The sequence below is a fragment of the Astatotilapia calliptera genome, chromosome 12, assembly GCF_964374335.1.
Source record: "Astatotilapia calliptera chromosome 12, fAstCal68.1, whole genome shotgun sequence".
NCBI classification, from domain to species: Eukaryota; Metazoa; Chordata; class Actinopteri; order Cichliformes; family Cichlidae; genus Astatotilapia; species Astatotilapia calliptera.
Genome location: NC_137433.1, coordinates 36775141 through 36802846, shown reverse-complemented (window position 1 = coordinate 36802846; position 27706 = coordinate 36775141). Strand labels below are relative to the sequence as shown.

The following is a 27706-nucleotide window of genomic DNA, read 5'->3' as shown; positions in this document are numbered from 1 at the left end:
GACCAACAGGACTCTGCGTCAAACCATTAAAGGGCTTAAATTTCCAAAGCAAACATCTTAACAGGCGTAAACCAAGAAAATTACATTTTAAGTAGACCTTTTATTTTGAAAGTCCCTACAGAAAGTTGTCTGTCCTTGTTCCGTGAGCTTGTCGGCGGTAGGAGGAGAATAGGGATTGCGGTCATAAACAAACACACGCAGTGGAGTCGGTAGTGTCTGTGGGGCTGTGCAGCAGCACTGGCTGACTTTCAGGGAAGCTGACCTTCTCGACCGGCATCGAGAAATCAGACCGGCTGAAAAAACCCGAACACGAAGAGCGGATTGTCTCCCACTCTCCCTCCCTCCCCTCGGAGTCGGCTTATGTGACACATTCACGTCCCGGCGGAGAAACGAGAGAAATATGACGGAGCTGAGGAAGCGAGGCGGAGGCGGAGCAGACCCTGACAGCGCCGATAATATCAGCGACAAGGTAAGGTGCACCTGAGAACGTGAAAAGACACCATTATCCGTGCGAGACCTCGCCCTGGAAACGAGTCCGGCAGGTTGTCGGAGGCTGAGCCGGGCCGGCCGGGTTGTCAGGTTAGCAGGGGAGCTACATAAGCTAGTTAGTTAGCCGCTTGGCTGCTGTCCGGTAATCCCGAAACAACCGAGACACGGTCACGGAAACGGCTCCGTGCTTTGAAACCACCGTTTGCCTTTTCGGTGTGAGCTCCTCGTCCTTTTCAGTGGCTGTCAGCGGGACAATTTCACAGTGTCACCGTGACACAGACTCATCAATGTCACTCCTGCAGGCTGAAAATTGGATTTGGATAATTACATTACAGTAAACAAACACGCAGAGATCGGAGGGCCTTTAAGCTTCAGTTTACTTTGCTACTCAACACGAGTGATTTTAAAGATTGTTTTGCAGTGATTTGACGTTCAGCTTGTTTATATTCATCATGTGATGTGATGGCTCCACTGATTAAAAAAAATCCTGTTATATAAACTATACTGTAGAGTAATAGAAAAATAGATTTCTCCATTATTGATCATCCTACCTGAGGTGTCCTCACTCACTTGGTTTGTGGCTTTACTACCAAGTAGTTTGCTTCTGCCCCAAATCCCTTAAAGTAGAATGAATTAGAATTTGAGGACAATGTGAAATTAATCTTTAAAAATAATTCTGATCTGCTCAAAATTAAGGCAGCACTTACACTGTAACACACAGCCGTTCAAACTTCAGAGATATCAGTGCAGTTAGGAAGACCAAGCGGTTGTGAATCAATTTCAGGTGCAGTGGTTTTGCAGATCATTGCTCTCTCTTCTCAGTCCTCCTGACTTTTTTTAGTGTCCTTGTCCTTGCTTGTATCTTGAGACCGTAGCTGCAGCCCTTTCATGTTGCACAGGTAGTCCAGGATGTGAACGGAGCTGCAGAAGAGTTTCATCCCAGCTGAAACAGAGGAGCAGTGCAGAATGAGGTGTCTGCTTTACAACAACTCGCCTCTTTCAGAAAGCGTGCCGTCACAGCTTGCAGGATATCCAATATCAGAAAAAGAGAGTCAGTCAAGGACTGTGTTTATGCTTCATCAGTGCCAGTGTGTGCACATTTTAGTCAAGGATCAACTCTTTTAAATATTTATCTTTGTTTATTATGAATGGAGAATTTCTTGGTGTTTCCTGAGGTTCTTTTTACCTTAGCATGCCTGAAATGTGAAGTTATTTGTTATATTTGATTTTTTGCCTTTCGTAACACATGTACTCCTGTGAAAAGAGAAAATGACCAGATAACTGACCAAAACAGTTTAAGTTTTTTTTTTTCTTAACCCCCCCTTTCTTTTTTCCCTCTATATGTTTAATAAATGATGAGAAATTCTGTTTTAGCACAAAAACTTGAGCTGTTTTCTCTTCATTTTGAGACTCTGGTCAGACTGAGGTTAAAATAAACATTATTGATTATTGAGCTCTGCGGCTGTTTGAATACTGCTCTGTGCTGCTGCTCAACACCCAACATGTTCTTTATTTTGGGTCAATAAGAATCAGTTCCTCCTTTTCTTTTTGTCAGCTGGTTTTCCTTCTGTTGTATGTCACTTGTGATTTGTCAAAAATATCTGAGCCCTTTGTGAGACTGGTGCGATTGTTTCAGTGTAGTTTGTTGCTCACAGGTGTGATTCCCAAACCTAAGAATTACTCATTAGTAATTAGTCACTCATATGTTATATACATCTGTATGTGTTTGGTCCTGGTTACTGTTGCTTAGCTCAGCGTGTTTACTCGTTCTACCTCGCCTCACTCAAAGTGCATTCTTAGGGAGCAGCTGCAATCGGCCGTCTCGTGGAAGTCGACACAAGAGACGTACGAGAAGCAGGCGTAGGCAAAGCGTCACAGAAGACCCAATGAAAACATGATTTACCTGAGCAGAAAGGCACGCGTGTGCTGCAGTGTCTGGTTAGTTACTGGTTGGCATACATTCATAGTGATACACAGATAAGGTTAGCTGGAAATATTTGTCTTAAGGATAGTGATGTGAAGGTTACTTTGAAATCTAATAGTTTTATAGATCACTAGTTACACTGTTCAAATGTAATAACCAATGTAATCAAAGTCATGTGACCTATTTGAATACGTGTAACTACACGTCTCTTTAGTGTTTTAAACAGCACTGAAAGTGCTCGCGTCCACCTGCCTTGGTGGTGGTTAGTTGGTAGCAGGCTTAAAGCAGTGCACGCTGATCTGATTTTACTGTCAGTTGAGAAGAAGCGCAAATTCAAACAAGATCAGCCAAAACAAGATGGCCAGAGTTTGAGTATCAAATGAATGAAGCCTGTCTACACAGAGAGACATCCTCTCCGTGACCGTGTCACCACAGCTTTGTTCACCTACATTATCCTGAAATCTTCTAAGATAAGGCGTTCCTGCACAGCAGAAAGCTGCACAGGAACTGTTATGTTTCGCATAACAAACTGAGTTTTAATTTCATTTTAAGATTTGTTTCCTTACTGAGTAAAATTGTTTATTCCTTACTTTAATTCCTGTCAGTCATGCATGTTGCTAGTTACTCTCACACAGTGCTTCCAGATCAGGCTAATAAGTACTAATATTGTCACCGTTTCGTAGTTTGAGTGCCACAATTTTAGTGTAACAAATCAAGACATCTGTCTGTTCAGGCTTTAGATTATAACATTATGATTCTTTCACACGCGCACACACTTTGTCTGCTCCTGCAGGTATTACAGCTGTCTGAAGATTAGGTTTAGCATTTATTTTAAAAACTTTTACATCTTAACTATGTGAATAATGCCATCTGCAGCTCGTGACTTCCCCTGCTTTGAATTTGAAATTTCAGCAGTTGCTAACCAGCTAGCCCTGGTGCTGACTTACTGTGTTGCCGCTGTGGTCGTAAATCATTCAGCAGCTTCTCAAAAAAGGTTCTTGTCCCCCTGCTTGGACGTGGACGTTACTTCTACTCCAGTGTCTCGTCCTGCAGCTTTTGCAGGGCAGTCCTTCTTTAGCTCTGGAGATCCAGACTTCTGAAACTCACGCGGGCGGGAAACTGGTGCATTCACGTAAAACGATAACTACCATCACCGTGTGGTGGAGTTCATCAACAAAGACTCACGAAATAGTGGGGGAAAAATGTCACATGCACTTGCCCTCCGCCACGAACTGAATCTCCATCTCAGTTAAACAGTTTGTAGTTGTTACGTATGTATGTCTCCTTAACCTTTACAAACTCAGTGCTCATATTAATCTGCAGACAAGTCAGCATTTTAATAAACTGTGCGATGTTTCCGAGATGATGCAGCATCTGCAGTGGTGTGTCTGCTACGCAAATAGCCGCTCAGCCACGACGTAAGTGCAGCTCATGTTTGATTAGGAAGTCCAATTCCGGTGGCTTAAAATCTTCCAGTTTGAGTGTAAAGGAAGATGGATCGTGGGATCGGGATGTCTGATGATTCACAGGCAGCGCTTCCTGTTTTTGGAAACGAGCGCTCGAAGTAACTTTTGTTTACAATCCCTAATTTCACTGTAATTAAATGGTTTGACCAATAGTTTACCAAATTTAAGGATACTGATTTTTTATTTATTTTTTTTGTTAAAATTTAGACCTGAAAATTTACAAACTGTTTTTTGTAAACGAGAGGTGAGATGAATATCGGCTCCTCTCCACACCAAACACCCGTTCCTGGCTGTTTTCTCCTTTTTCTTGGCACGTATCTGCAGATGGTGACAAATAAAGCCCTCATCAGTCAAATTACACCATGTAAACGCCTCTGTAAGGTAACTGTGAGGCGTTCCTAATAAGAAACAGACGTGCAGATCCACTGGGTTTTAAAAGGCATGAGTCAGGCCTGTGTGTGTCTGTCTTGTTTTGGAGGTTAAAGGATCACTTTGCTGTCACACACCCTGCAGAAACACCCAAACAAAATGTCTTCACATGATCGGTGCTTTATGGAGTCAGCGAAAAGGTGTTTGTTTGGGGAAGCCAAGCCACAAATCCCACACGCACCCATATAGAGTATGTTTATGTATCCACAGCCTCTCTTTGTTCTCTCCAAAGCAAATATTTATTTTCAGTGGTTAGTAAGCAACACATACATCCTCAGTTGTGCTCAGTTCCGGTGTGGTCTGCGTTGTTTGCCGTGCAGGACAGTTAGCAGCTGCTCAGGACTCCACATGATGGGTGACCTTGGCCGGCTGTCTGCTGGCCGTCCCCGAAGCCTCCAGCAGCGGTGGCGGTAGCACCGGGACATTTAACGCTCTGCTGATTACAGCTTCATTTTTCTCAGCACTTGTTAGAAATGCTTTTGGACAGCAGGGCACTTTTTGCTCCAGCTGTCAGATAAGTTTGTTTATTTAGTGTTTATTTATTTGTTACTTATTATTATTATTTATTTATTATGACAATAATGTCGTAATAACTCCATGGCATGATCGCAGACTTTGAATCTAGCAGCGGTTAGATGATCAGAATCATAAAATCGTACCTCAGACCACACATACGGTCTGGTGTAGCATGTGCTCACTGTGTTTGTGCCACGCTTACAGTTGAAGAGATCTTAAATCACTCACATGATGTCAGAAAGTTTATTTATTTGCAACATTTTAGCCTCTGAAGTATAGCTGATTTTGAAAGTCTCAAAAACCCCACAAACTAACAGAAGCTAAGTACAGGGATCGTCCAGGATGTTGGGGTTGGTTCTGGTACAGTTAAATCATCAGAGGACTAACAAGTCAAGCTAGTAGCCTAAAAGCACAACGTATCTAGGACTAGGATACTCACTATGGTGACTAATTTACTTGTCATTTCTATGAGAGACAAAAATTAGGCTAGTCGACATAGAGAGAGGGAAAGTTGGGCGAAGCCACCTGGCACAACTGTATCTTTGATGTCTTGAGGCTTTGTGACATTTCTGCACTTGTAGCTGCCTTAAAATCATACAAATAAAATAATACGTTCACCTGACTGGTATTTCTGGTCCAACTTAATTATACGTCTCTTCCTGTTCGAAGGACATTTTTCCTCCCCGCTGTCTCCACCTGCTTGCTCGTGGGGGATTAATTAGGGTTTCCTCTAATGTTACAGGATCTTTGCCTTGCAATAAAAAATGAAATGAAAAGGTGACAGTGTAACAGGCAGCCTCTTTTTTTCACCCATCCAGCTGTATTGATTTCTCTATTGAGCATTTCAGTTGCTCGCAGGCACCTCTGATTTCATGTGGCTCGCACTGCGTCGTGCTGCAGCGCTGCTGACAGAGGTGCAGCTGGGGGAAAACGCTACTTCAGATCAATAATTGTGGTGATTAGCAGAACTCTTTGCAGCACTAATGGAGGGACGTGCTGAACTGTGCGAGCCCACAGTGGCAGAAGCCTCCTACCTTTGACCAAAGCCTCGTGCTGCTGCTGTCTGCTGGTCAGGGTCTTAACATTGTGTATATACAGTGTGTTTGTTATGCGATTAAAGTTAGCCTTTACTGTCAATCCTATCTTGACATTCTCAGATACTTCTACATATCTCAAATCATCAATGCATCAAGCAAACACAGACCAGGAAGCTCCTTTTTATCTGCAGGATGCATGTTATTGAGCAGTATACATACTTTTAGATATTGAGCATTTAATTTACTTAACTTAAAAAAAACATTTTGGTCTTTGTAATAGGATTGCTCTTGAGATTTTTACCATCTCATAAAGTACCACAGTATGAAAGCGGGAAACAAAGTGTGCAGCAAGTTGATGAGCCTGAGATTTCGTTAGATTCTTTTCCAGTGTTTTCTTTTTATTTTCTATTTCTATAAATAAGCAGAAACACACGGTGTCGTAGCCGTCATTTATTTTTTACCACAGTATCTGCAAATCTAGTCCATAAATACTTTCAAGCCCATCCTCATTTACCAAAGCTGAAACAGTGATTTCCTTCTCATTTCTGCTCGTGTTTGGCAGTTAATTTTCTCACAGCTAATTGGTTGGAGAAGAAGGTTGGAATGAGATCTTGTGGTTTTATTTTGTACTTGTTCAGCCGTTTATTAAGGCTGGCAAAATAGTGCAAAAATAAAAGGCAAAGATGAAACTAAACAATAACCTAAACTGCATGACCTAAGATTAAAGCATGAAAAAACCTGGAAACATGACATGAACATAGCAGACAACCAGACAATGAATGAATGAAAACACACAGGAGGGGAAGTGGAAACACACGGAGAAACAGCTGACACAAATGAACATAACAACGTCACAGGGGAAGAGTAAAACTACACACACTGAAGATAGAAACACAAGGCTTCTTCAAAATAAAACAGGAAACATAATGAGATGACATGACAACACGAACTCGACAACATGAGACACATGAAGGGCGAGTGAGACTTAAACACAGGGGAATCTAATAAACAATGAACTGTAACAGCAACCTTGGCATAATAGAAATGAACTTAGATAACCTAAAGAACTTAAACATAAACCATAAACGTCAAAATATATTGATACTCAAAACGCTGGGTCACATGACCCAGGATCATGACATCCACATGTTAAAATGTGTTTGCACAACTTAAGTCAGGTGCATCTATACCCGAGCACCCAAAGCCATAGGAGAAAGCGCTGTATGAGTGGGTGAATGTGGCTTGTAAGAAAAGGTGCTTTTAGTCCTCAGAGTAGGAAGGAGCTGTACAAATACCAGTTCATTTACCATCTTGTCCGGTCTTTTCCAGGATGGTAATGCTTCTTTCCTGAAGGTCATGAGGGGTCACTGAATATTTTGATCAGGATTCTTAAGTAGACGGTGCTTCTTCATCTAACATCATCTTTTGAAGCTGTGGCTTTTCAAATAAACTTTACGTTGTTTTTTTACATTAAATTTGTCACCAGTTTAGCTCCAGATGTAAAATTCTTCCCACCTCCTTTAGTGGCTGCGCTAAAAACAGCAACAGCCAACGCAGCTGTTTCAAGTAGCTTTGAGATGAAAAAGTATGAGATGTGGCGCGAGCTGCTCGTCACTCGTCCCTCTTTTAGATCGCCTCCTCCCTCCTCACACTTGTGCAGCAGAGGCATTAATATCCAGGAGGAGGACAAAGATGACAGTGGAGGAGAGCTGAGCTGCAAGGACGGCCAATGAGCTGCTGCTGCTTGTGGCTCTAGAAAAACATGGGCATCCTGAATAAATGACGTTTTGCATACACCACCTGCTGTGGTTGTTTTCCTGTTTCATCTTTCTCTGTTATCAGTTTGCACATGTTCACTTCTCATGATAACAGGTACTCAGGATTAGGCTGACCCTTAGTGCAACTTGGACTGATATCACAGATATTTGCAGCATTGAAGGGTTTGACTGTGCAGTGATTACACAGCAGTTGGCTCGTGTTGCTGTATAAACAAAGGATTAACCGTGTTTGACAGTTTCATTAAGAAGCTCGAATACGTTCATCTAGATTAGGGCTCAATGTTGCAGCTCTGCATGTGGTCGTGAACAATGCTGAGGCCTGCTGCTCCATGGAAACGGTTTCTCAACTGTCGACAGGCTGACTCAGCTGCAGAACATGCCACCAGTCTATGGTCACTGGGCAAACATTGGTAAATGATAATGATGAAAGATTTTTTTCTAATGAAAAACAGCAGCAACAGTGTTTGCTGCTTATTTATATGGTTATATGGGTGACCACATTAACAGCCCCATGTTTTTATTCTTCAGCCTTGGCTACATATGAAGTGATTGACTTGCTGTGCATTGCTTTGCAGTAGTGAACAGCTTAATGTATTTACTACTCGCTTGTGTCATCGACAGTATACTTCACTCCCACTGCACAATTGTTTTTCAATTGCTCACCTTCAAGTTGAGAAACATTACCTGGCTACCTGTCTCGTGTTGCCTGTTATATTGCTACAAGTCCCCTTTAGACTCTGCTAGAGTGGCTTTGCATGATTCACAGTTTGTAATAATCCTTGTGTGTCCTGTACCAGGACTTGGTGCAGCTCCTAAATTCACCTTCTCTCTGAAACAAACTATTTAACACATTCCCATTTTAATAGGATCTTTGTTTCAATTGAACTTTCTTCTGATTGGCCGCCTCTCATAAACGGAAGGTTTAAACGGCAGGTGGGAGGGGCTTCTGTGCTCACAGCCAGAGCTCTCTGCCTGAGATGGCCATATCCGCAACATCATACACAGCCAAGGGTAGGAAAAGCTGTCTGAAACAAAGCATTACTAAACTACAGTGAAGAGACGCGTGACAGGTTCTCTATAACTAAACTGGAAATTTATCAGGTCGATAACAGTAGTATGATTAGAACCCTAATATTATGAGGTAGATAACAAGTTATATTGTAATTTGATTTCAGATTATTCTCTATTCTCTTTGGTCTTCTGAGTACTGAAAACATGATTTATTTATTTATTTTTTGACAATCACAATCAAAAACATGTTTCTGCATTTAAAAATGAACAAATAGTTTGATATCAGACCTGTTACTGTTACTGTTTCCATCTTCACTCTGACGTTTCTTTGATTCCAACAGATTTCCACGGGGGAGGGAAATCGAATCTTTTACACTGTGCACTAGTCTATGGTGTGTCTGCCCAAATCTAATTTTATTGTAAAGTCATCTGAGGCTTCAGGAGTGCAGTGGAGTGAAAGGAAAAGCAGCTCAGTGTTTTCTTCTGTTAGTGATTCTGCTGCGGGGATGCCAAACGAGGAATGGGGATTAAAATACTCCTGTTGTAGCACAATTCAAGGGAAAAAGCTTGACAACAGCATTAATCTCATTGTGGTAGTGATTAGGTAATTATTAGTCGTCTAACTAACAGTATTTGGGTTGTGTAGATTTACTACGCCTGTGGTGGCGTCTAATCAAACATGATAACTGCTCTTATTGCTTTGTGATGGTTACTTCTATGTGACAGGAAATTGTTAAATTCGACAGTCTGATGTGCGTCAGCTTCAGTAGTTTGAGCCTGCTGATAACTCCTTGGTTGAAAACTGAATGAGTCTTATTGTCACTTCATCGCTAAGCCAATGTTCCAGAGATCCGGTTTTAAACAGTGATGTTTTTATTTCCCTTTTTAGTCAAGATTTGCAAGCTGCCCTGCCAGGTAGGCAGTGTTTCAGTCTCCTCATTAAAACCTGAGTGGATTTCTACAATTACACCTCTCCTGCCACGAACGGCAACTTAAAGTGAACCCAGAGCCTGCTCCCACTTTCAGTGCTTTCTCAGTTAATTACATCTGGCCACGATCAGGGACCTCGTTTCCAAACGAATACCTCCGGTTTAACCCTCATGGCCCTGCTAACCATATTTAGCAGCGTTTGAATAAAAACAACCATGAAAGGCAAAAAATGGCTAAGAACATCACCGAGCTGCTCGGGTGGATAGGACATCCTAATCCCCAGATAGATGTGTGAGCTGACTTTAAAAATAGCTTCTTTTTGTTATAAGACAGACCATGACTGATGTTGACGAGAGCAAAACGGCTTCTAGGATGTCACTTAGAGGAGTTTTCCACATTAAGCCTGCTAAATCTGGAAATGCATAATGTTCTCTCAGTTTGTTCTTACTGACTCAGTAAATTGTAAATGAGGGCTAACTCTCAAAGATGTCTCAAGTTCCCAAAACAAAGCTTCCCAGGAAGTCTGTTATATTTTTTGTCCCTGCAGTGTTGAGGCATCAGCTGTGTGACTGTGGGTGCTGCTCACTGAGTTTAAATCCAGATTAAAGATTCATTATCAGCTGTAAAGATGTTTGCTTCAGGGCAGAAGCCTGTTAACCTCGCAGCACCAGGTGTAGACTTTCAGCTCTCTGCTGCCGAGCCAGTAAGGCTCCTGAGATTGTAAACAAACCTTTAAGGGAAATTTCACCCATTATCTTGGTTTAGAACATCTGTCATATTCAGGACAGCAAAACAAATTACTTCATAGAAATGTAGAATTTGTGGAGTTAAATCTACTTTTGTAAAATTTCTGTATGTTATAGTAAATGGAAACTGTTTACAGTAGTGTCCAACATTCTTGAGTCACCATTAGGCTTCAGTGAGCAGTAGAGGAATCAACTGAAAGGCGAGATGCATCTGTCGGGTCTTTGCTAGATTTTTCCTGTTTTGTTTTAGATGGTGTTCATCTGATGTAGCAGGTTTTTCTAGACCTGCTGCTTCTTCTTTTTCCCCTCATTTGTCCAACTTCATCAAATTGTTTTTAAAGGGCCCGCTGCACACCGTGCTGAGTTTAAGACTAATAATGTATTTTTGCAGCAGGCCTAAAGATACAGTTTAAAATTGTCTATTGACTTAAGTTTTCTCTTATTTGTAGGCAGCACTGGTTCATCCTTGAGTCAGATGTCTTTCTTATGCTCGAATGCTTCAATCAGCTTAAAAAAACAAAAAAATGTCTTTGAAAATTCTCATCTGCAGGGACTGGACTGGAAATGAGTGAAAAAGCAGCCACAAATTTAAAAGCTCTCTGAAAAAAGAAAGAAAATGTAAAGAAGTGGGTGGTGGCTGAAGAATTTTGCACAGTATAATAATCTTAATCTCTGTGACATTTTCACAATCCTAATCTGGACCAATCACGTAATCACAGCCAAAGTCACGAGATGGGGGAAAATCTGATGCCGTCGTAAACGTAAAAACCAGCCTAACATTGAGTGACATGCTGTGAAGTGTCACAACTGTAGCTCAAACTTGGGAGAGAAATGCGTTAGTAAAAGCTTAGTTACCTATGGTAACGAATAAATTGTTAGTGAGATGTGTGTCCTTTATTAATGTATAATCCTGTTTGACCGATCCAGCCTCAGAGGACACAAACACCAAGTCTGCTCTGTCTCTGTCCTCCCCTGTAGGGGCTAAACTGACCTAATTAAAGTGCCGTCTGCTCAGCCTCATGTTGATGTTCTTAGTTTAGACCTGACTCCTGCAGCGTTTACCTGTTTACCCATTTCAGGAGCTCTCAGTGTAACTCTTTCATGATGAGATGTCAGAGACCTGTTTGTCAGGTGCAGACTTGCTCTGTCTGAAGTCAGTATTTGAATATCTCTGTGTTCTCGGCAGGAGGCTGATGGCGATGACAGGTTGGGGCTGGCAGGTGACGCAGAGGGAGAATGTGATGGCGACTCCAAAGCAGACACTCCAGATTATCCTCTCTCCACAGCAGACACAGACAACACTCCAGAATGCCTCAACAAAGCTCTGGAGGGGCTGCCGCCCAGGTAAACAGTCCTCAAACGCAGAAACCCACATGCCAGAAAACATTTGTGCTCAAAGCGTGTCTTTTTGATATCCGTGCTTATAAATTACTCACAATCCCACAGCTGAGCTGGAATGCAGAACCACAGGGGTATGATAATATTAACACGTAGCCAAACTAGTTTGAATCTCCGCATGAGAGTCTATCATAGCTCAACAAGCTTTGTCCAAGATGGTAGCAATTCATTAAAAATGAATGAATAGTGTTCTATTGTTTAACTGTAGGAGTCTGTTTATGGTCTGTCAGAAGTAGTTATAACAGTGCAGATGCTCTCTGGGAAGATATTTGGAGAGCTGCAGGTGATTGTTGGCATAAAAAGCGGCAGAAATAGTTACAAAGTTACAAAGAAGTTCAAAGCAAGTGAGGGTTTTTATTAATAGTAGGGCTAAATGTTACTAGTTCACTAGACAGTTATTATGCTTATGTTCAGCTTTATATTCTTATGTTTGGACTGTTCAAAACAATCCTTTTCTTTCTTTGTTGTTTTTGTAAAATAAGAAGCCCCTCACTTGTCCTCTGTCTCAGGTTGTTTAACCTCCCTTCAGCTTTCCTTTAAGCTCACCTTCTGAGAGCAGCTCGTAGGGTTGGAACCAGAGATGACCATATTAGGGATTTCCACTCTGTGATAACATATAGAGGCATATAGAGGCAAGAGCAATAAAAACTAGGCTAGCTCAGCTGAAGTCTGAGGTTTTGGCTCTCAGGGACTACTTATACATGAATGTATTTTGCCTTTTTTAATATTCACCATTGGATACTAGAGGTGGGAATCACCATACATCCCACAATACGATATTATCACAATACTTAACGCACGATACGATATTATTGCAATTTTTTAAAATATTTTGCCATATTCAGATTCTGTACATAAAGGTAAACTTTATCAATATTCATTTTATCTAATAACAAAGTCTCGCACTCAGTCTTTCTCTCATTTCAGTTTTATTGTTGACAAACTGAACGGTTTGTATTACAGTCTAGTCCAACTTAACTGAATGCAACCATCTGGTACAATTATAGCTATTCTGAACTATGCAATATGAAAACTATGCAGCCCCTTCAGCAACTGAAGAATTTGAAAGTAAATTAAAACAAAATATAATTTTACATTAAATTAAAAAGTTTTAAACTTAATTAAAATAAAACATGTCTTAAATTAAAATAAGTAAACTGTCATGTTTATTTCTGCCAAAAAAAACGTTAAACACATTTGGACAGTGTCAGGATTCTTGTTCAGAAAAAGGAGCTGATCAACATGCTCTGAAGTCAGAGCATGTTCCAGTCCACAAAAACTTTTTTTTGTAACAAAATATCGATTTCTGCTGTCCCTGTATCGATACATTATTAGCAAACAAAATATCACCATACTACACAGTATCGATTTTTTCCCCCACCCCTATTGGATACAGTGCATATCTGGCAGAAAAATGAAAAAAATGAATAATTGTACTTTTAATACTTGTACCCCTGCCTTTTAAAAAAGCCATTCATATTTTATAAATGTACAACACCAGATAATTTGACATATAAAACAAGAATAGTTATTATTTTGAATATTTTCAGGTGGCTCTTAAATACACACATATACTAACAGTGTTCATCTTCCTCCATTAGATTATGTTCAGTTTTGACTTAAAAAAAAGACTTGAAATAATCATTAAGTCATTTGATTATTAAGTATAAAGTATAGATATCCCTGTGTATACAGTGTAAATATAACAGATCAGATCAACAGATCAATATAAAGATCAAATTCATTCTAAGTGCAGTGAATCGTTTGCATGTTGGCTGTTCTGCTGTTCGTTGACACAGTTTAAAGATTTCTAAGTGCGGCTCAGGTGACCTGACGAAACCTGACGTGCATTTTAAATGTTCTTCTGCTGTAATGTTCAGCTGTAAGAGGCAGTTTTCCCTCTGAGTTATGAGAGCACCTCAGTGAGGTGATTGTTTACCTTTCTGGTATAAATGTAGGTTAATTTGAGCAGAAATAGATTCTTACTGTTTGAACATGCTCTTATTAATGCAGTGAAAGTGAATTTGCAGCTATTTCAAAGAACTCAGCTCCAAGAGTTCAATAAATTACTTTGTGACTGCTGATAATTTTAATTTGACTATCTATCGACATGTAATCCCGACTGATAAATTATATTTATGAGTTGGGACTCTTTTATTCAAAGCGAGTGGCAGAAGCGATGGCACAGAAGGTTTGCATACGCCTACAGTGATTATGTTATAATATATGCAAATAAACAAACACAGCACTGAGATGGCTTTTAGATCTAAAAGCTAACCTAGTGGTGAGGTTTGCCTGGAAAAAAATCCACATGACCTTTTTTGTTGGTACTCATGTCAGTAGCATGCACTCTGGTACAATGAAGCAGGCGGAGCACTGCTTTCTGTTTGGTAAAGAAGAAAATGTGATTTTATTTTTATATACAGGTAGTGTATACAGTATAAACCTCTGTAAATAAGCAGGAGAAATACCTTAATATATAATAATATTTTGTGATAATACTCTTTATTTATGGGCTAATGTGGTGTATTTCGAGGTAAGACACTAAATCCTGGTGAAGTCTGGGAAACACATTGAAATCTGGACTTTACCCCTGTAATCAGTAAAGGAGCCACTGATATATAGTTCTTGCACTATGAAAATTCCTTGAACAAGGAGGTCACTTACACTTTGAACAGGTTTGAGTCCTCAGCTCCTGAAACAGGTCAGCTTTATGGTCATTTGGTCACATTTCAGTAGAATTGACAGTGTTTGTGTTACACTTACAACACAGCGCAGGTCTAAACTTAAAGCTTAACGTTCAGGAGCAGGTGATGCAAATTGTGTAATCGGAGAGCACATTATACTTTCCCACTGAATTATATTTAGTGACTCATCATTTTGTGAGTTTGTGAGAAGAATGAAATCTGCATTTGATTTTCTAATGGAATATTCTTCTCGCTCTTATTTTGAAAGTTCAGTAGCTGCTTGCCGTTCATTGGCCAGGTTGCTGTTGTGGTGGTCTTCAGTATAATTCAGTAGTCCATGTTTTCTCTGGAAATGCACAGCAAGCAGAAGAACCTGCAGCAGGAGGAGAGCTCACACATGAACATAGCATCCGGGCAGAACATGGACTGCTGTAGTCCAAGATGGTGGAGTTCATCCCTGGAGAGCAGCTGTCTGTATTCGTTTCATTCTGGTGGACCTGGCACATACAACATGTGCAAATAAGTGATTTTTTAAAAACTACACAGGTGTTTTCCAAGCAGACTCTTCCAAACATTACTATGACAGTTAAAAGCAGTCGTTCATGGAGTCTGCAGAGTGAATGATTGTTTGAATGAGTTTAATAGAGCTGGTGCAAACACTGCTTGTTGCTGTGTTTGTGAGTGAAACAAGTATTTTGTAGGTTTAATTATCGTGTGCGCTGCGGCAGTCACTGCCACTGTCTTGGGTTTGTCTGGATCAAGTTGTCACTGAATGTTTGAATGACAAAACTCATTGCTTTAAAACATTAATGAAGCTGGCAAAGCTACATATCCCATGTCTGACATGCTCTTTATATACAGATGAGGAGTGGAGGATGTGAGCAATGAAGGCCAGGTCACAGGGCTTAAAGGCTCACGAGGGGAGAAGCGACTAATCCCTGCAGACTGACCGTTGGAGCCACTGTGCTGCAGAGAGAGAAGGAAAGGACAGGAGGAATGAAGGGAGACGAGATATTCAGAGAAGAAGACTCAGATGGAGGGAGGGGGAACGAGCAGTAGAGTGAATCAGAATCAGAATAGAGAGCAGACGTATGGGCTGAGCAGAATGACCCGGCAGAGAAGGATGGACTCGAAGGTGAAAAGAGAGGGAAGGGATGTAAATGCAGCCAGCGCGATGGTGGATGGAGTGTGAGCACAGCGCAGACTGGAAACAGCAGCAGCTTTTTTTCATGATGCAGCTGTTTTTCAGCTCCATTCACACGGCGAGCAGCGGGCTCTCTGCCCTGCGTGGCTGCTGTGCAGCTCCCTGATAACTGCTTTAAAAAAGGACCCGGCTTCTTTCCATAATTGCAATCATGCTGTGCTTGCAGTGCAGGTAGTGCTGCTAAAACATAAAGCTGAACATAAGCATATGTCGTTAGGCCTTAAAGACCAATTACCACTAAGCCTTAGCCTAAGCTACTACTCGCAAACAACATATGCTAAACATCTTTATGCGCTATTAAAAGCAGGCCTTATTTGGGCCAACTCATTCACCACATGAGTGCAGATGTTACAGCAAAAGTCATAATCCCTGGAGCTGTATGCAGTAGCCCAGTAAACCGCACGTAATGAACTTAAAATGTCAATAAATGCATGTAGATGACAGTGAGGTGTCAGGGTGAGCTTCAGGCTGTTTTTGACCATAAAGCTTGGTCCCTGCACGCCAGCAGTCAGATGGGGTAAAGAGAGCAGCAGGCGGCAGTGAACTTGGACGCCATGATGTTAGACATAACTGCGGCCAACTGCAGCCCGGGAGGGTAACCCTGAGTGATAAATGGTTCACCTGTAGCGACCTTATGAATTTTACTGATATACAAACAAGTCATCATGAAAATTCCTGCACAGCACCTCGATATTCTTAAGAAGCAAACTGTGGACTGTCATCTTTTTCCTCCTTTGACTTTCAAACCAGTGGCATTTCATTCATTTTGAATGAGAACTCAAAACGTCTTTAGTGACTTATTATATATATTATTATTAATTCTGTATAATATATTATTAATTTTAGTTCTAATTTCTAATCTCCACAGATGGAAGAACTACTGGATACGAGGCGTTCTGTCTTTAGCCATGATCTCTGGCTTCTTCCTCATTATATATATGGGACCTATTGCTCTTATACTTGTGGTAAGTGTCGTCTTTGTTCTGTACCGTTTTTGTAAAAACACAGAATGAAGCTCATAGTTTGAATCTGTTGCTCGTGGCTGAACTTTGTTCTTATGTTTCCGCTTTGCTCCCATCATCTGACCCAGGTCATGTCTGTCCAAATCAAGTGTTTCCAAGAAATTATCACCATTGGCTACAGAGTTTACCATTCCTATGACCTGCCATGGTTCAGGACACTAAGCTGGTAAGGAAAATGGGTTTCACAGAAAAAGAGCTGATACTTTGATGTATTTTGAACAGAGGGTTCCTCTTAAATGGATAGCTTGTTTTCTTTGAAGAGGGGATGCATGAAGTCTTTATCCAGTAGTCAGTGCATTGCCCAGACTCTGTTTGTGGACACGTCACTAAACCTTAAAAGGCCCATTGATTGGTAAACTGTATGTAGTTATTTGTGAAAATTAGTTTAGATCTGAGCTAACCTGCTTATCATAAACTAATTAATGCAGCAGCTAATTAGACCAGCAAACTATATGTTCGGTAAGATTCTCTTTTTTTATCTGGTAGCTTTGGATGGATATAACAGCTCAAGTTCAGTACAGTCTGACAGCTAAACCCCTGAAAATGTAACATGCACACAGCCACAGCGACATCGTCCACGTAAAGCTGTGAGTGAAATGTTTACACTGTCGCCATGTTTGTGTTTGAGAGTTAGATTGGGACAGTGCACATTCATTCACTAGTGTACTGTTGAGCTGAAGGGTTCCTATAGACTTCTATTGCAGCTTGAGGAGTCGCCCCCTGCAGGCCATCAGGGGAAATACATGTCAAAGACATTGTTTATTTACAGTCTGTTAACCATCTAATAACAGTTTTTATTGATCTAGAGATAACATACATGCTTGTTTTATAGCCTCGAAGGGGACAGCACATGTGCTTTGACTTGTTTTGGGAATAAGCAAAAGAACAATAACAGCAGGATTTTGAAATTCACCGATTGTCACGTAAGAAGTATTTTTAATCTTTTGTTCTTGATCTGATGGCTTCCAGTTCACGTCATGCTTTCACCACTTTTATGCAGTTTTACATAAACAAAATACTCCCAGATGTTTCTCCTTTAATAAAAACCAGTAAGTGCTATGTAGAAAAACAGGTTTTTGTGTCCCCAAGTAGTGTATTGAGGATTAAGGACTATTAGTACACTCAACATTATCAAAAGAAAAATAAATAAATTCCAAAACTCAAATACCGAAGCCCCCAGGCCATCTGAATGTTAGCTCTATATTCATACTGAGCTGTCTTTCTGGTATGTAAGGAGATTTAATAAAGTCCCATTTTAAGCCAGCAATGTTTGTGGCATCCACACATCATTAAACTCTGCTGTGCTGTCAGAAAAACGCTGAGTCAAGCCAGCTTCTTCTGCAGTTACTTTCTCTGTCTGTGCAACGCCTCCTTTCCCCCATGACGACTACTTTGCTCCTATTTTTGTTGCAGTGTTTTTGTTGTTACTTTGCATACACAGCACACACCCCCACGGGATGCGACATTGCAGCCGAGAGCAAAGATCACTGCCATGCTGGAAGTAAATGAAAGCTAATTGAAACTTGCCCCTTTCATCAAAGCCATCCCTCATAACACCATGCACGACCAAACAGTGCAGGTCAATGTACAGTGGGCAAGAAACACTGGTAGACACACAAACCCTCTGACCCACACGGGCAACAATCCCTGAAACATACTGAGGAAACGGATATCAAAGCATGAATGTAGAGGAAAACTAATTCCCTTTGTTTTCTGCCTCAGGTACTTTCTGATTTGTGTCAACTACTTCTTCTATGGAGAAACTGTTGCAGATTACTTTGGGGCTCTGGTACAGAGGGAGGAACCTCTGCAGTTCCTGGCTCGATATCACCGCTTCATCTCCTTCGCGTTGTACCTCGCAGGTGAGTCTCACCTGTTGTATCTCCATAAACACACATGCTCTTTGGCCCTTAGTCTCTCACTCACGTTTTCCTTACGGGGGTGGATTAGGTTTCACAAGACGCAGCTTTTACTCAGTAGAGTTCAGTTACAAATAACATTACTGGGGAAATAAATTGAACAAAAGCAGAAACAAAGCTCTCGGGGAGCTTCTTGGTATAAACAGACTAAACTGATTTACAGTGATACAGCTTTTTCTTTGGTGCCTACATTTACATTTATTGCTGCCGGATGTGCCGTAAAAGCACAAATATTGAGGTGTGGCTTTTATCAGCATGCTGTCCCCATACATTATGGGTAAAGAGAAACAGCAACTAACCAAAAAAGCCAAGTGTATAATTGTAGTTTTCTTTTGGAAACCACTTGTGATCTTAGATTCAAATCATCTTAATAAATTGCTAAACATAAATTAATTTATCAATATATGTTACGGTTTTTTCCCCTGTTTGTACTGGGCTGCCATGAGCTGGGGAACTTTAAAAATTTGCATCAGTTGTGGAGATCAGCTGTGAACTGAATCCCATGCAAATGTGTCACATTTATAATTTGTAAAATAAAAAGTTGCCACAAATGTGACCCCTGTTTGCTAAACAGAAGGTGAGGCTTCAGCCTCTGTGTGATCTGAAGTCAACGGGTCTTTTTTTTTGCCTCCCTGTTTCCTGTGTTGGCAATTACAAATGAAAGTCTAGTGGTAAATTTAGGAGAGCTCACGTTGCTACGTGGCATAAAGACCCATTCAGATGAGAGGCAGGGGAAATCTCAGTGAGACGGGAGGAATGCACGGCGTCTTGTAGCTTGGCCGAGAACGGCTGAGTTTGACCGGAGATATCAGTAAAATCGAGTAAAAGAGACTTTGTTTATCCTGTGACTGCACAGCTCAAATCATGAGCCTGGAGGAGTATTTCAGAGTCATGCAAAAGCCCTCTTTGCACAGGATTAGTATTACCAGGAGATGTTAATTAACATTCATATGCCGAGGGCTGAGCCCACTGAGGGATGGCAGATGTTCTCACTGAGTGCTGCCATGCATGTTTAACCTTTTTCATCTTTTGGTATTTCACTCTGATGGATTCCACCTTACTCACTGGGGCCCGATTTTCACTTGATTACTTTTATTAGTGGAGCTCTGATTGGGGAAATATTGCAGGTATTTTGTGTTGGAATGGATATGTTAGATTCACACTGGGTTAAGGCTACAGATGATCTCCTTAACAGTGAAATAGAGTTCTTGGAGTTTCCTGCTAAGTAGCCACTAATTTCAATTTCTATCTGTGCTGAATAAAAGTGACATTTTTCTAACAAACTATTTTGTAGAAAAAACTGTCCCATTTAGGATAAAGGCAAGTGAATCCCCACTGTCACCCCCCAAAATAAGCTGAGGTAGGAACCTAACCCAACGAAACAAACTGTGGATTTGGATCTTTACACTCCTACTGTTCTTGTGTAACTTTTAACGTTTAAAAACACTGACCCAAAAATGGACCAAATGCAAAAGCTGCCTGCAACCCCCAGTAAAGACCCGAGGCACTCGGCATGCTTGTGATGATTCTGTATTAACTGGTACACGCCTCGCCAGCTTTCCAGCTGTCTCCATCTGTCGGTACCGGAGTCACTGAAATAGCCCGAGTATCATTACCAGATAGTTTTCAGCCTTCCTGGCACTGCCCCTCGAGCCCACTGCACCACCCCTCATCTGCAGACCACACCTCCACCACACAGCCGCTGTGTTTAAATAAAAACAAACATCTTCGTGCATTCATATTGTTTTCAGTGTTAAGGCCAGTGGAAAAACTAAAGTTTTTTATTTTATTTTAATCTGTCTCTTAGTAGCAAGCGCAGAAGTGCAGAAATAGCTAGGTTTAGAAATTAAGATTAACTTCTGCTTTACAGAACAAAGTGCAGTTTAATGTAAGACGAGCACCATTTGGCATCTGAGACATTTTGAACTACACATGGTCTTCTTAACCTGCCACAGTACCAACTCTGCAGAGGGTCTGTCCTAGAAAAAGCTCACACACAAGCTCTCAGCTGCACCAAGTCTTGGCTCAAATCAGTGTAACATCAGAGTTACCGAAGGTTAAATGCCCAGAGACTTTCTGTGAAGGAAAACTGAGAAGTGTCCAATCACAAGCGTGTCTCCCACATCCCCCTGAAACACTACATCATGTGTTATGAGTCTTGATATTTTTGATTATAGCGTACACTTGTTGTTCATCTTGGAGTAAAAACTGACAGCATGTCGTCTGCTCTTTCACAGGTTTCTGCATGTTTGTGCTGAGTTTAGTGAAGAAACATTACCGCCTGCAGTTTTATATGGTGTGTATCAGCCAAGTAACCATCTACTCCTCTGCTGCACCACTAACCTTCTCATCCATCCCCTCTCATGGCTTCCTGCTTCTTCTGTCTCACTCAGAGGAATTTAGAAACTCATCTCATGCCTGCGGAAGGCTTTTTAGGTCGTGTTTGTCATTAAATGTTATCCTGCATTAGCTCTCTGTCCACACCGACACAGCGTTTGATCCCAGATGAGTGTAGGACTTCTGCAGTGGCTCCAGCTGTATTTCATTTATGTGCACCTGCTTTGCTTATTTCTGTCTGTAGCCACCTTTATGCTCCACATTTTATCAACTAAACAAATTTTAATGACTAACTTAATTTCAATTTTAATGTTATCTCACATACAAATTTATGCAAATTGCTACAAATAGCACGAATGCAAACATTTCTCAGGGAAGGCGGCCACAAAGGGAAGAGCCACCCTTTCTTTCATCCAACATGATTGTTTTCAGGCTAAACTGCTCATTGTATACTAATATTTTAGAATGGTTTAATTGTGCTGCTGTCTTTGTTTCTAGTATTGTAATAATTTAGTTGCATGCGTCTCCACAGGAATCAGTTCTCTCACTGCTGCCTGCTTTTCTTTTGATGTTTTTCACATTTCTGCACCATCTGATCTGCTGTGTGGCTCTGTCAGTGCCGTCCAGCATGTCCGCCTGTCCTTCTGTTTGTGTCCACTATTTCTGACATGATCCGACTTTCTGAGCAGGCACGGCTACATTCCAGTGCAGTGACACTGTGGTGTTTGTGTTTGTGTTTGCCATTCCAGTTTGCTTGGACCCATGTGACCCTGTTGATTGTGGTAACTCAGTCCCACCTTGTCATTCAGAACCTGTTTGAAGGAATGATCTGGTAAGCAGGACAAAGAAAGACTAGAGGAAGCTGCCCTGTGTCTGACTATCACTGTTTTATATGTTTCATCGCAACTGTGTGCCCACTGTCGGAGTTCGCTTTGTGCAAGCTTCTTAAAAAGGCAACAGTGCATTTAAAAATTAAGTCACACCAATAAAGTTTTAAGTAAGAGGAAAAAATAAGTCATTAGAGGGCAGAAGCATTTTTGAGCCAAGTCAGATACTGATTCTTACCTCTCATCATCGCTGAAATTCCTGTTTTTCAGGTTCATCGTCCCCATCTCCATAGTGATCTGCAATGACATCATGGCCTACCTGTTTGGGTTCTTCTTTGGGAGGACTCCACTCATTAAGGTAAATTAGAAATGGCTTTGAATTTCTATTTCATGCTGATGAAATTTAAGGTATGAGAAATTGGAAAACTGAACCTCTTTTCAGTGGATGATCTCATGGCGACTATGTCCCTCATTTATATACAGTCTATAGATGAGACCTGCAGAAGCTGTTGTGGAAAACATACGTAAAGAGAGTCTCCCTTCAGTTTGTTAAAGAGTTGCTTTCATTGTGAAACACAGCGTGAGCTCAAAACTAATAAATGTTCAGCGTCAGTGGTGATGAATGTTTTATCAGACTCATGTGCCGACTGCTTCACAGTCTGCCTCAGTATCAAAACAGGTGGTTGAAATTTGCCTCACAGGGCATCTGCATGGAGATCCAAGTAGTTATAATAAGGTCAGGTTGGATTCTCCAAGTACTGAGGAGAGATGCTCCAGTGTTTCAGAGGAAATGTAATTCATAGCAACAGTAACTAGCCAGTGGGAGAAATAAGCATTTGATTGTCTGTTAAAGTCATCATTTTAACCACTTACCAAGAAATGAGCCAACTATGATTCAGTGGTAAGTTTGCTTTAATAGTTTAAGATAGAAAATGAAGAAAAACGCATTCTCCAACAAATTACTTTGTTTTAGGGATTTGAGCCTCTCAGAGGACATGGTGTAGTACTTGGTGGAGTAGCTGTTGTGGGCAAGCACGGCTGTTAAGAAGTTCTCGTAGTCAGTCCCCAGGTTCGTGCACATCACAGCAGAGATTTTTAGCCACTGCTCTCTGCAGAGCCTCTCAGAGTCTTTAAGGTTTCTAGTTTCTCACTGGGAGACACAAAGCTTCTGGGCTCTCTGTGGGTCCAGAGGCTGACCGGGCGACTCCATGGCCTCCACATGCTGCTTCTTGGGCCACTCCAGAGTGAAGGAGGTTCTTGTTAAAGATTTTTCCATCTTTTTCCTCAATGTGATGCAGCGGTCTTGTGCTGTGGGTAGGGGGGAAAAAAAAGCATGGAAACATGCCGTAGTCGGCATTGTTTTCCCTTGAACTGTGCGGAGAGGACTAATGCAGATGATTCAGTTTGGTCTCATCTGAGTCATTCAGGTGTTCGCTAACAAACCTGAGTCAGGCCTGAACATGGGCCTTCTTGAGCAGGGGTACTTTGCAAGCACTTTTCAAGCCGTAACAGCTTGGTAGGGAGTCGATGGGGGTCAAGTATTTATTTACACGTCATGTTGATGTGAAAGAAGCCTTGTGTTTGTGTTTCTCACGCCCCGCAGCTCTCACCCAAGAAGACCTGGGAGGGTTTCATCGGAGGGTTTTTCGCCACTGTCGTCTTTGGCTTCATTGTGAGTACGCTTCTTGTTTTTTACATTTTTGCTTTGACTCACATGGTCAGCATTTCCTGCTATGCAGAGCTGTTTATGGAAGCAGACAAATCAAAGGAAACATAGATGTTGCCTTTCTTCTGCGTTGCTACTGTAGATAAGGAGCAGCTGTCGCCAATCTGTATTTCACTGTTAGGGTTGTGATTGTTGGCAGTTTCCTATCACTCTTACAACTGCCAGGACATTTTTATAAAAGTCACGTGACTCTTAGTCACAGGAAAAAAATGTGAAATATGCTTGGATGTTGTTGGAATTTCGATTTTTTTGCAATTTAATGGCAGTCGGGACCAAAATAGCCATTTTTCAGCCTCATTTTTTTCTATCACGATTGTGCTTCACATTCGTTTGCATCTCACAGGTGGTTGTTTCAGAAGCTAATGTTTCCTTTGCGTTCCCTCAGCTGGCCTACCTCCTCTCTCAGTTCCAGTGCTTTGTGTGTCCCGTGGGCTTCAACAGTGAGTCAAACAGCTTCACAGTCGAATGTGAGCCGTCTGACATCTTTGTGATGCAGGAGTACACACTTCCCACTGTGCTACAAAACACACTGACATGGGTAAGACTCTGTTCTTGTCTTTCTTTAGGAGTCATAATCATGACGACATTAAGAGATTTTAGAATGAAAGACCTATGCAGTACTCCGCCTGAAATCATCAGAAATGTTTTGCAGATGCTACATTATTTAGTTTATTTCTTCAATGCAGACAACTAACACGATGTCATTAAAAGTGATGCTCATGGTCATTTCCAGCTCCAGATTTGTAGTCTTGCTCTGCAGATCAGATTAAAATGGCTTTGATTAAATAACTTTTCAATATTTGTTTTGTCTCTTCTTGCCTCTCTTGCAGAAAACTGTCAACCTGTATCCCTTCGCGATCCACAGCATCTTCCTCTCGTCTTTTGGATCTCTCATCGGACCGTTTGGCGGCTTCTTTGCCAGCGGCTTCAAGCGAGCTTTTAAAATCAAAGTAAAGAGCATCTCCGTTTCTTCTCCGTGCGTTCACTCCTGTTTATCTGTTTGTCAGCGGGATTGGATAAGAGGCCTAATTTTATTGAGTTTGATGTAAATGTGGATCATGGACAGAGGAGGAACACATCTCTAAATATTCTGATAGGAGGGCTGAGCGGATGTGCTCTCTGAGGGCCTGTGTAGTTCATCTGCTTTCCTCTCCTGTTCATCCAGGATACTCCAGGGCTTTTGTTTCACACTTTCTGTTTGATGCAGTTTTTTGTTCAATCTGTTTTCCAGGTGAGATTTAAGTGTTGTTAGTTTCTGCGACCCGAGTGAGTGGTAGTAGTTAGCTGGAGCTCCAGCTCATACACTCACTGTCACAGATTAGTATTAGAGAGAGCGACGGTTGAAATGTTGCAGAAACTGGTTGGACCACTTCAGCTGTGTTTACTCGCTGAGATTGTATTTAAAGTGGCAGGCAGCTCAGCATTGTTTGCTTAGTCACTAATGCATTCATTACTTCAGGCTGTCAGATTAAGCTGTAGCCACCAGTGGTTTGTGCTTTTTTGTGTGCATTCCTGGTGGCCTGTGTAGCATATCTTCACCTAGTGACACCTATTTGACAAGCGATCTTTAAAAATAGCATCTTTTCCACACACTATAGTTTTATTATGGATAAAAGCACAGCTTTGATGCTATAGCATGCTATGTGTCTTCTCCTTCAGGACTTTGCCAATACCATCCCTGGCCATGGAGGCATCATGGACCGCTTCGACTGCCAGTACCTGATGGCCACCTTCACACACGTCTATATTGCCAGCTTTGTCAGGTAGGAAGCGGTGGCAATGTTAATGAGTTCTCATAGAGGAACTTTGTGCTGCTGTGGTAGTTTCGTCTTTTGAACATTTAGAGGTGTTTCAATCGTGTGTAATTTTAATTGATTTTACTGGCAAGGCAGTTCACAAACCCCTCAGCCACAGTATATGAGCCACGACCGCCGACTAGGGCTGCTCGATTATGGCAAAAATGATAATCACGATTATTTTCACTGAAATTGAGATCTTGATTATTTGACGATATTTATTTAACAATAACAATGTATTGAATAATGACTTTCAAGATTGTCAAAAAATAATATAAAATAGTGTGCAAATACTGATAACAGTGCAAATGTTTGCAATATAAGAAATAAATGAAAAATGTAAACATCTATGTTTAGTGAACTTTGCAGTGTTGCTCTGTGGTGCAGCTACGACACCGTAGCAAAGTTTACACACTGTGTCTACTTGATCCACGTCTGACTCCGCGTCTGACTTCCACACAACTGAAGGGTTTTTACCTCTTTTCAACCAACAGCAGTCACTCTCCTCTCCAAATAACTTCTGCTTAGCTTTCCGAGCTTCCCTCGGGTCCTCTCAATTGTTGTGACACGTGTTCGAAACGCAGAGAGGTGCGCTCGATTTGCCACACGGAGCAGCGCGAGAGTAAAGCATGAGGGAGGGGCTAATAATCGGCTCAGTCATTTTTAATGATCGTTGAAAGCCCAGATCGTAATCGAGATTAAAATTCGATTAATTGAGCAGCCCTACCGCCGGCTACATGCTGTCAGGGTCAGAGGGTCATGTGACTAAAGGTGACACTGGAATCAAATTTTACCAGATTGTGTAAAATTACTGACACAATATAGCTGGTCTGGTTTAAATAATCCAAAACGTTCCAGATGTCAAAGGAAAGCTATTTGAAAAACCTCACATCAGTCTCACTTGCCATCAGGATAAACAGGTGGATGTTGTTTCAAAATGACGTTAACGTGGGCATCGAGCAAAAATACTTTGACTTCTGTAACTGTTCTTCAAAAATGTCAATCCAACTCGGCTAACTTCAGTTCAGTTTTATTTATAAGGTGCAAAATCACAATAGCAGTCACCTCAACGTGCTTTATATCGAAAGGTAAGGACTCTACAATAATACAGAGAAACCCCAACAATCAGATGACGACGGCCGAAATGCTCAGCTCAAGCCGATCCATCCATCTTTACGTACAGTCTATGTATTTCACTCTTTGTGAAATTTCAGTCAGTAGTTCAAAACGTCACTTGCAGCTTGTTGGTTCCTTTTTTCTGTAGTGGTTACTGGAGGTTCTCGCCTTCCCCCTGATGAAAGGAAAGTTTGAGTGCTCTCGTGCTTTATTTTGTTTTAATTGCCAAACTTGAAGCTTGAATTTCTTTCCTCTTGCAGAGGTCCGAACCCCAGCAAAGTGCTGCAGCAACTGCTGCTGCTCCAGCCTGAGCAGCAGCTCGGCATCTTCCATACTCTGCAGTCCCACCTGAGAGACAAGGGCATCCTCCCACCTGCTGCTGTCCAGGCCGAGTGACGCGGCACCACCTCCACAGGGCGATGACCTGGGAGCGTGCGAGACGGTTTTCAAAGTTGGCGTAAGCATGTACACGCAGGCACGCATGCAGAACAGCCGTATGGTATGTGTGTGATTTCTGGCATATATCGGAGCATCCATCGTCATCCTGTCGGCTCTTCGTTCAACTTCCAATCAGCTCAAGATCACAACTTTGAACCTGAGGTGACTACAAGGAACAATCTAGTAGGAAAGAAACTAAAAACAAAAAGGAAAAGAAAGGTGGCTGCATTGCTTTTCACTTGGACCGGCATCAGCTGCAGCACGCTTCACGAGTGAACGGGCCGCCGTCATCCTTAAAACACACACTGAAGAAAAAGATGTACTCGCTCAACAACAGTGACTGTAAAGCACGCAGCTTTCTCAGTGGAGGGTCGACGTGCAGATTCGCTGTGGACGGCAAATATTGCACTACATTTAGATTTTAAAAATGATTTAAGAAGCTTTTACCAGCATAAACTGGGCCCAAAGTGTTGAGCACGTGGACCTGAGTTACAGCAAACAGACCTGGGTGTGGGTGAAGTAGTGATGCAGCAGGGTTGTCAAACATACTGCTAAATGAAGCCATGCTTAGTCTCCACTTCCACAACATTCAGCTTTTAGGTTTCTGACTAAATCTAAAATAACTCGCACAATAATAGTCAAACGACTGTAGGCATGTTAACAGCATCAGCTGCACACTCAGCACTCGAATAATGTTGTACATAAATCTACTGAAACTATTTAGCAATCAATGCATATAATATATTACTACTTTATGTGACCTGCTGCAGAAAAAGACTTTTAAGCTATGAGAAGTGATATGCAAAAAAAAAAAAGAGATGTAACTCATTTGTAGCTTTGAGCATGAAGAAATTAGATTTTTAACAGGTAGCAATGTAGAGGTGTTTGGGTGACCCTTTGCTTGACTGTA

The 27706-nt window shown here is 41.4% G+C and overlaps 1 protein-coding gene across 1 annotated transcript; it reads left to right on the top strand.

Moving 5' to 3' along the window:
• Window positions 1-188: 188 nt before the first annotated feature.
• On the top strand, window positions 189-26901 carry cds1 (CDP-diacylglycerol synthase (phosphatidate cytidylyltransferase) 1). The gene is made up of 13 exons (XM_026186375.2): window positions 189-469; window positions 11513-11670; window positions 16484-16580; window positions 16706-16803; window positions 18360-18499; window positions 20794-20852; window positions 21643-21725; window positions 21991-22078; window positions 23324-23392; window positions 23832-23984; window positions 24277-24396; window positions 25106-25209; window positions 26619-26901. Exons 1-13 carry the CDS (start codon window positions 401-403, stop codon window positions 26752-26754), a joined length of 1374 nt encoding a protein of 457 aa, XP_026042160.1. The 5' UTR covers window positions 189-400; the 3' UTR covers window positions 26755-26901.
• Window positions 26902-27706: the final 805 nt, after the last annotated feature.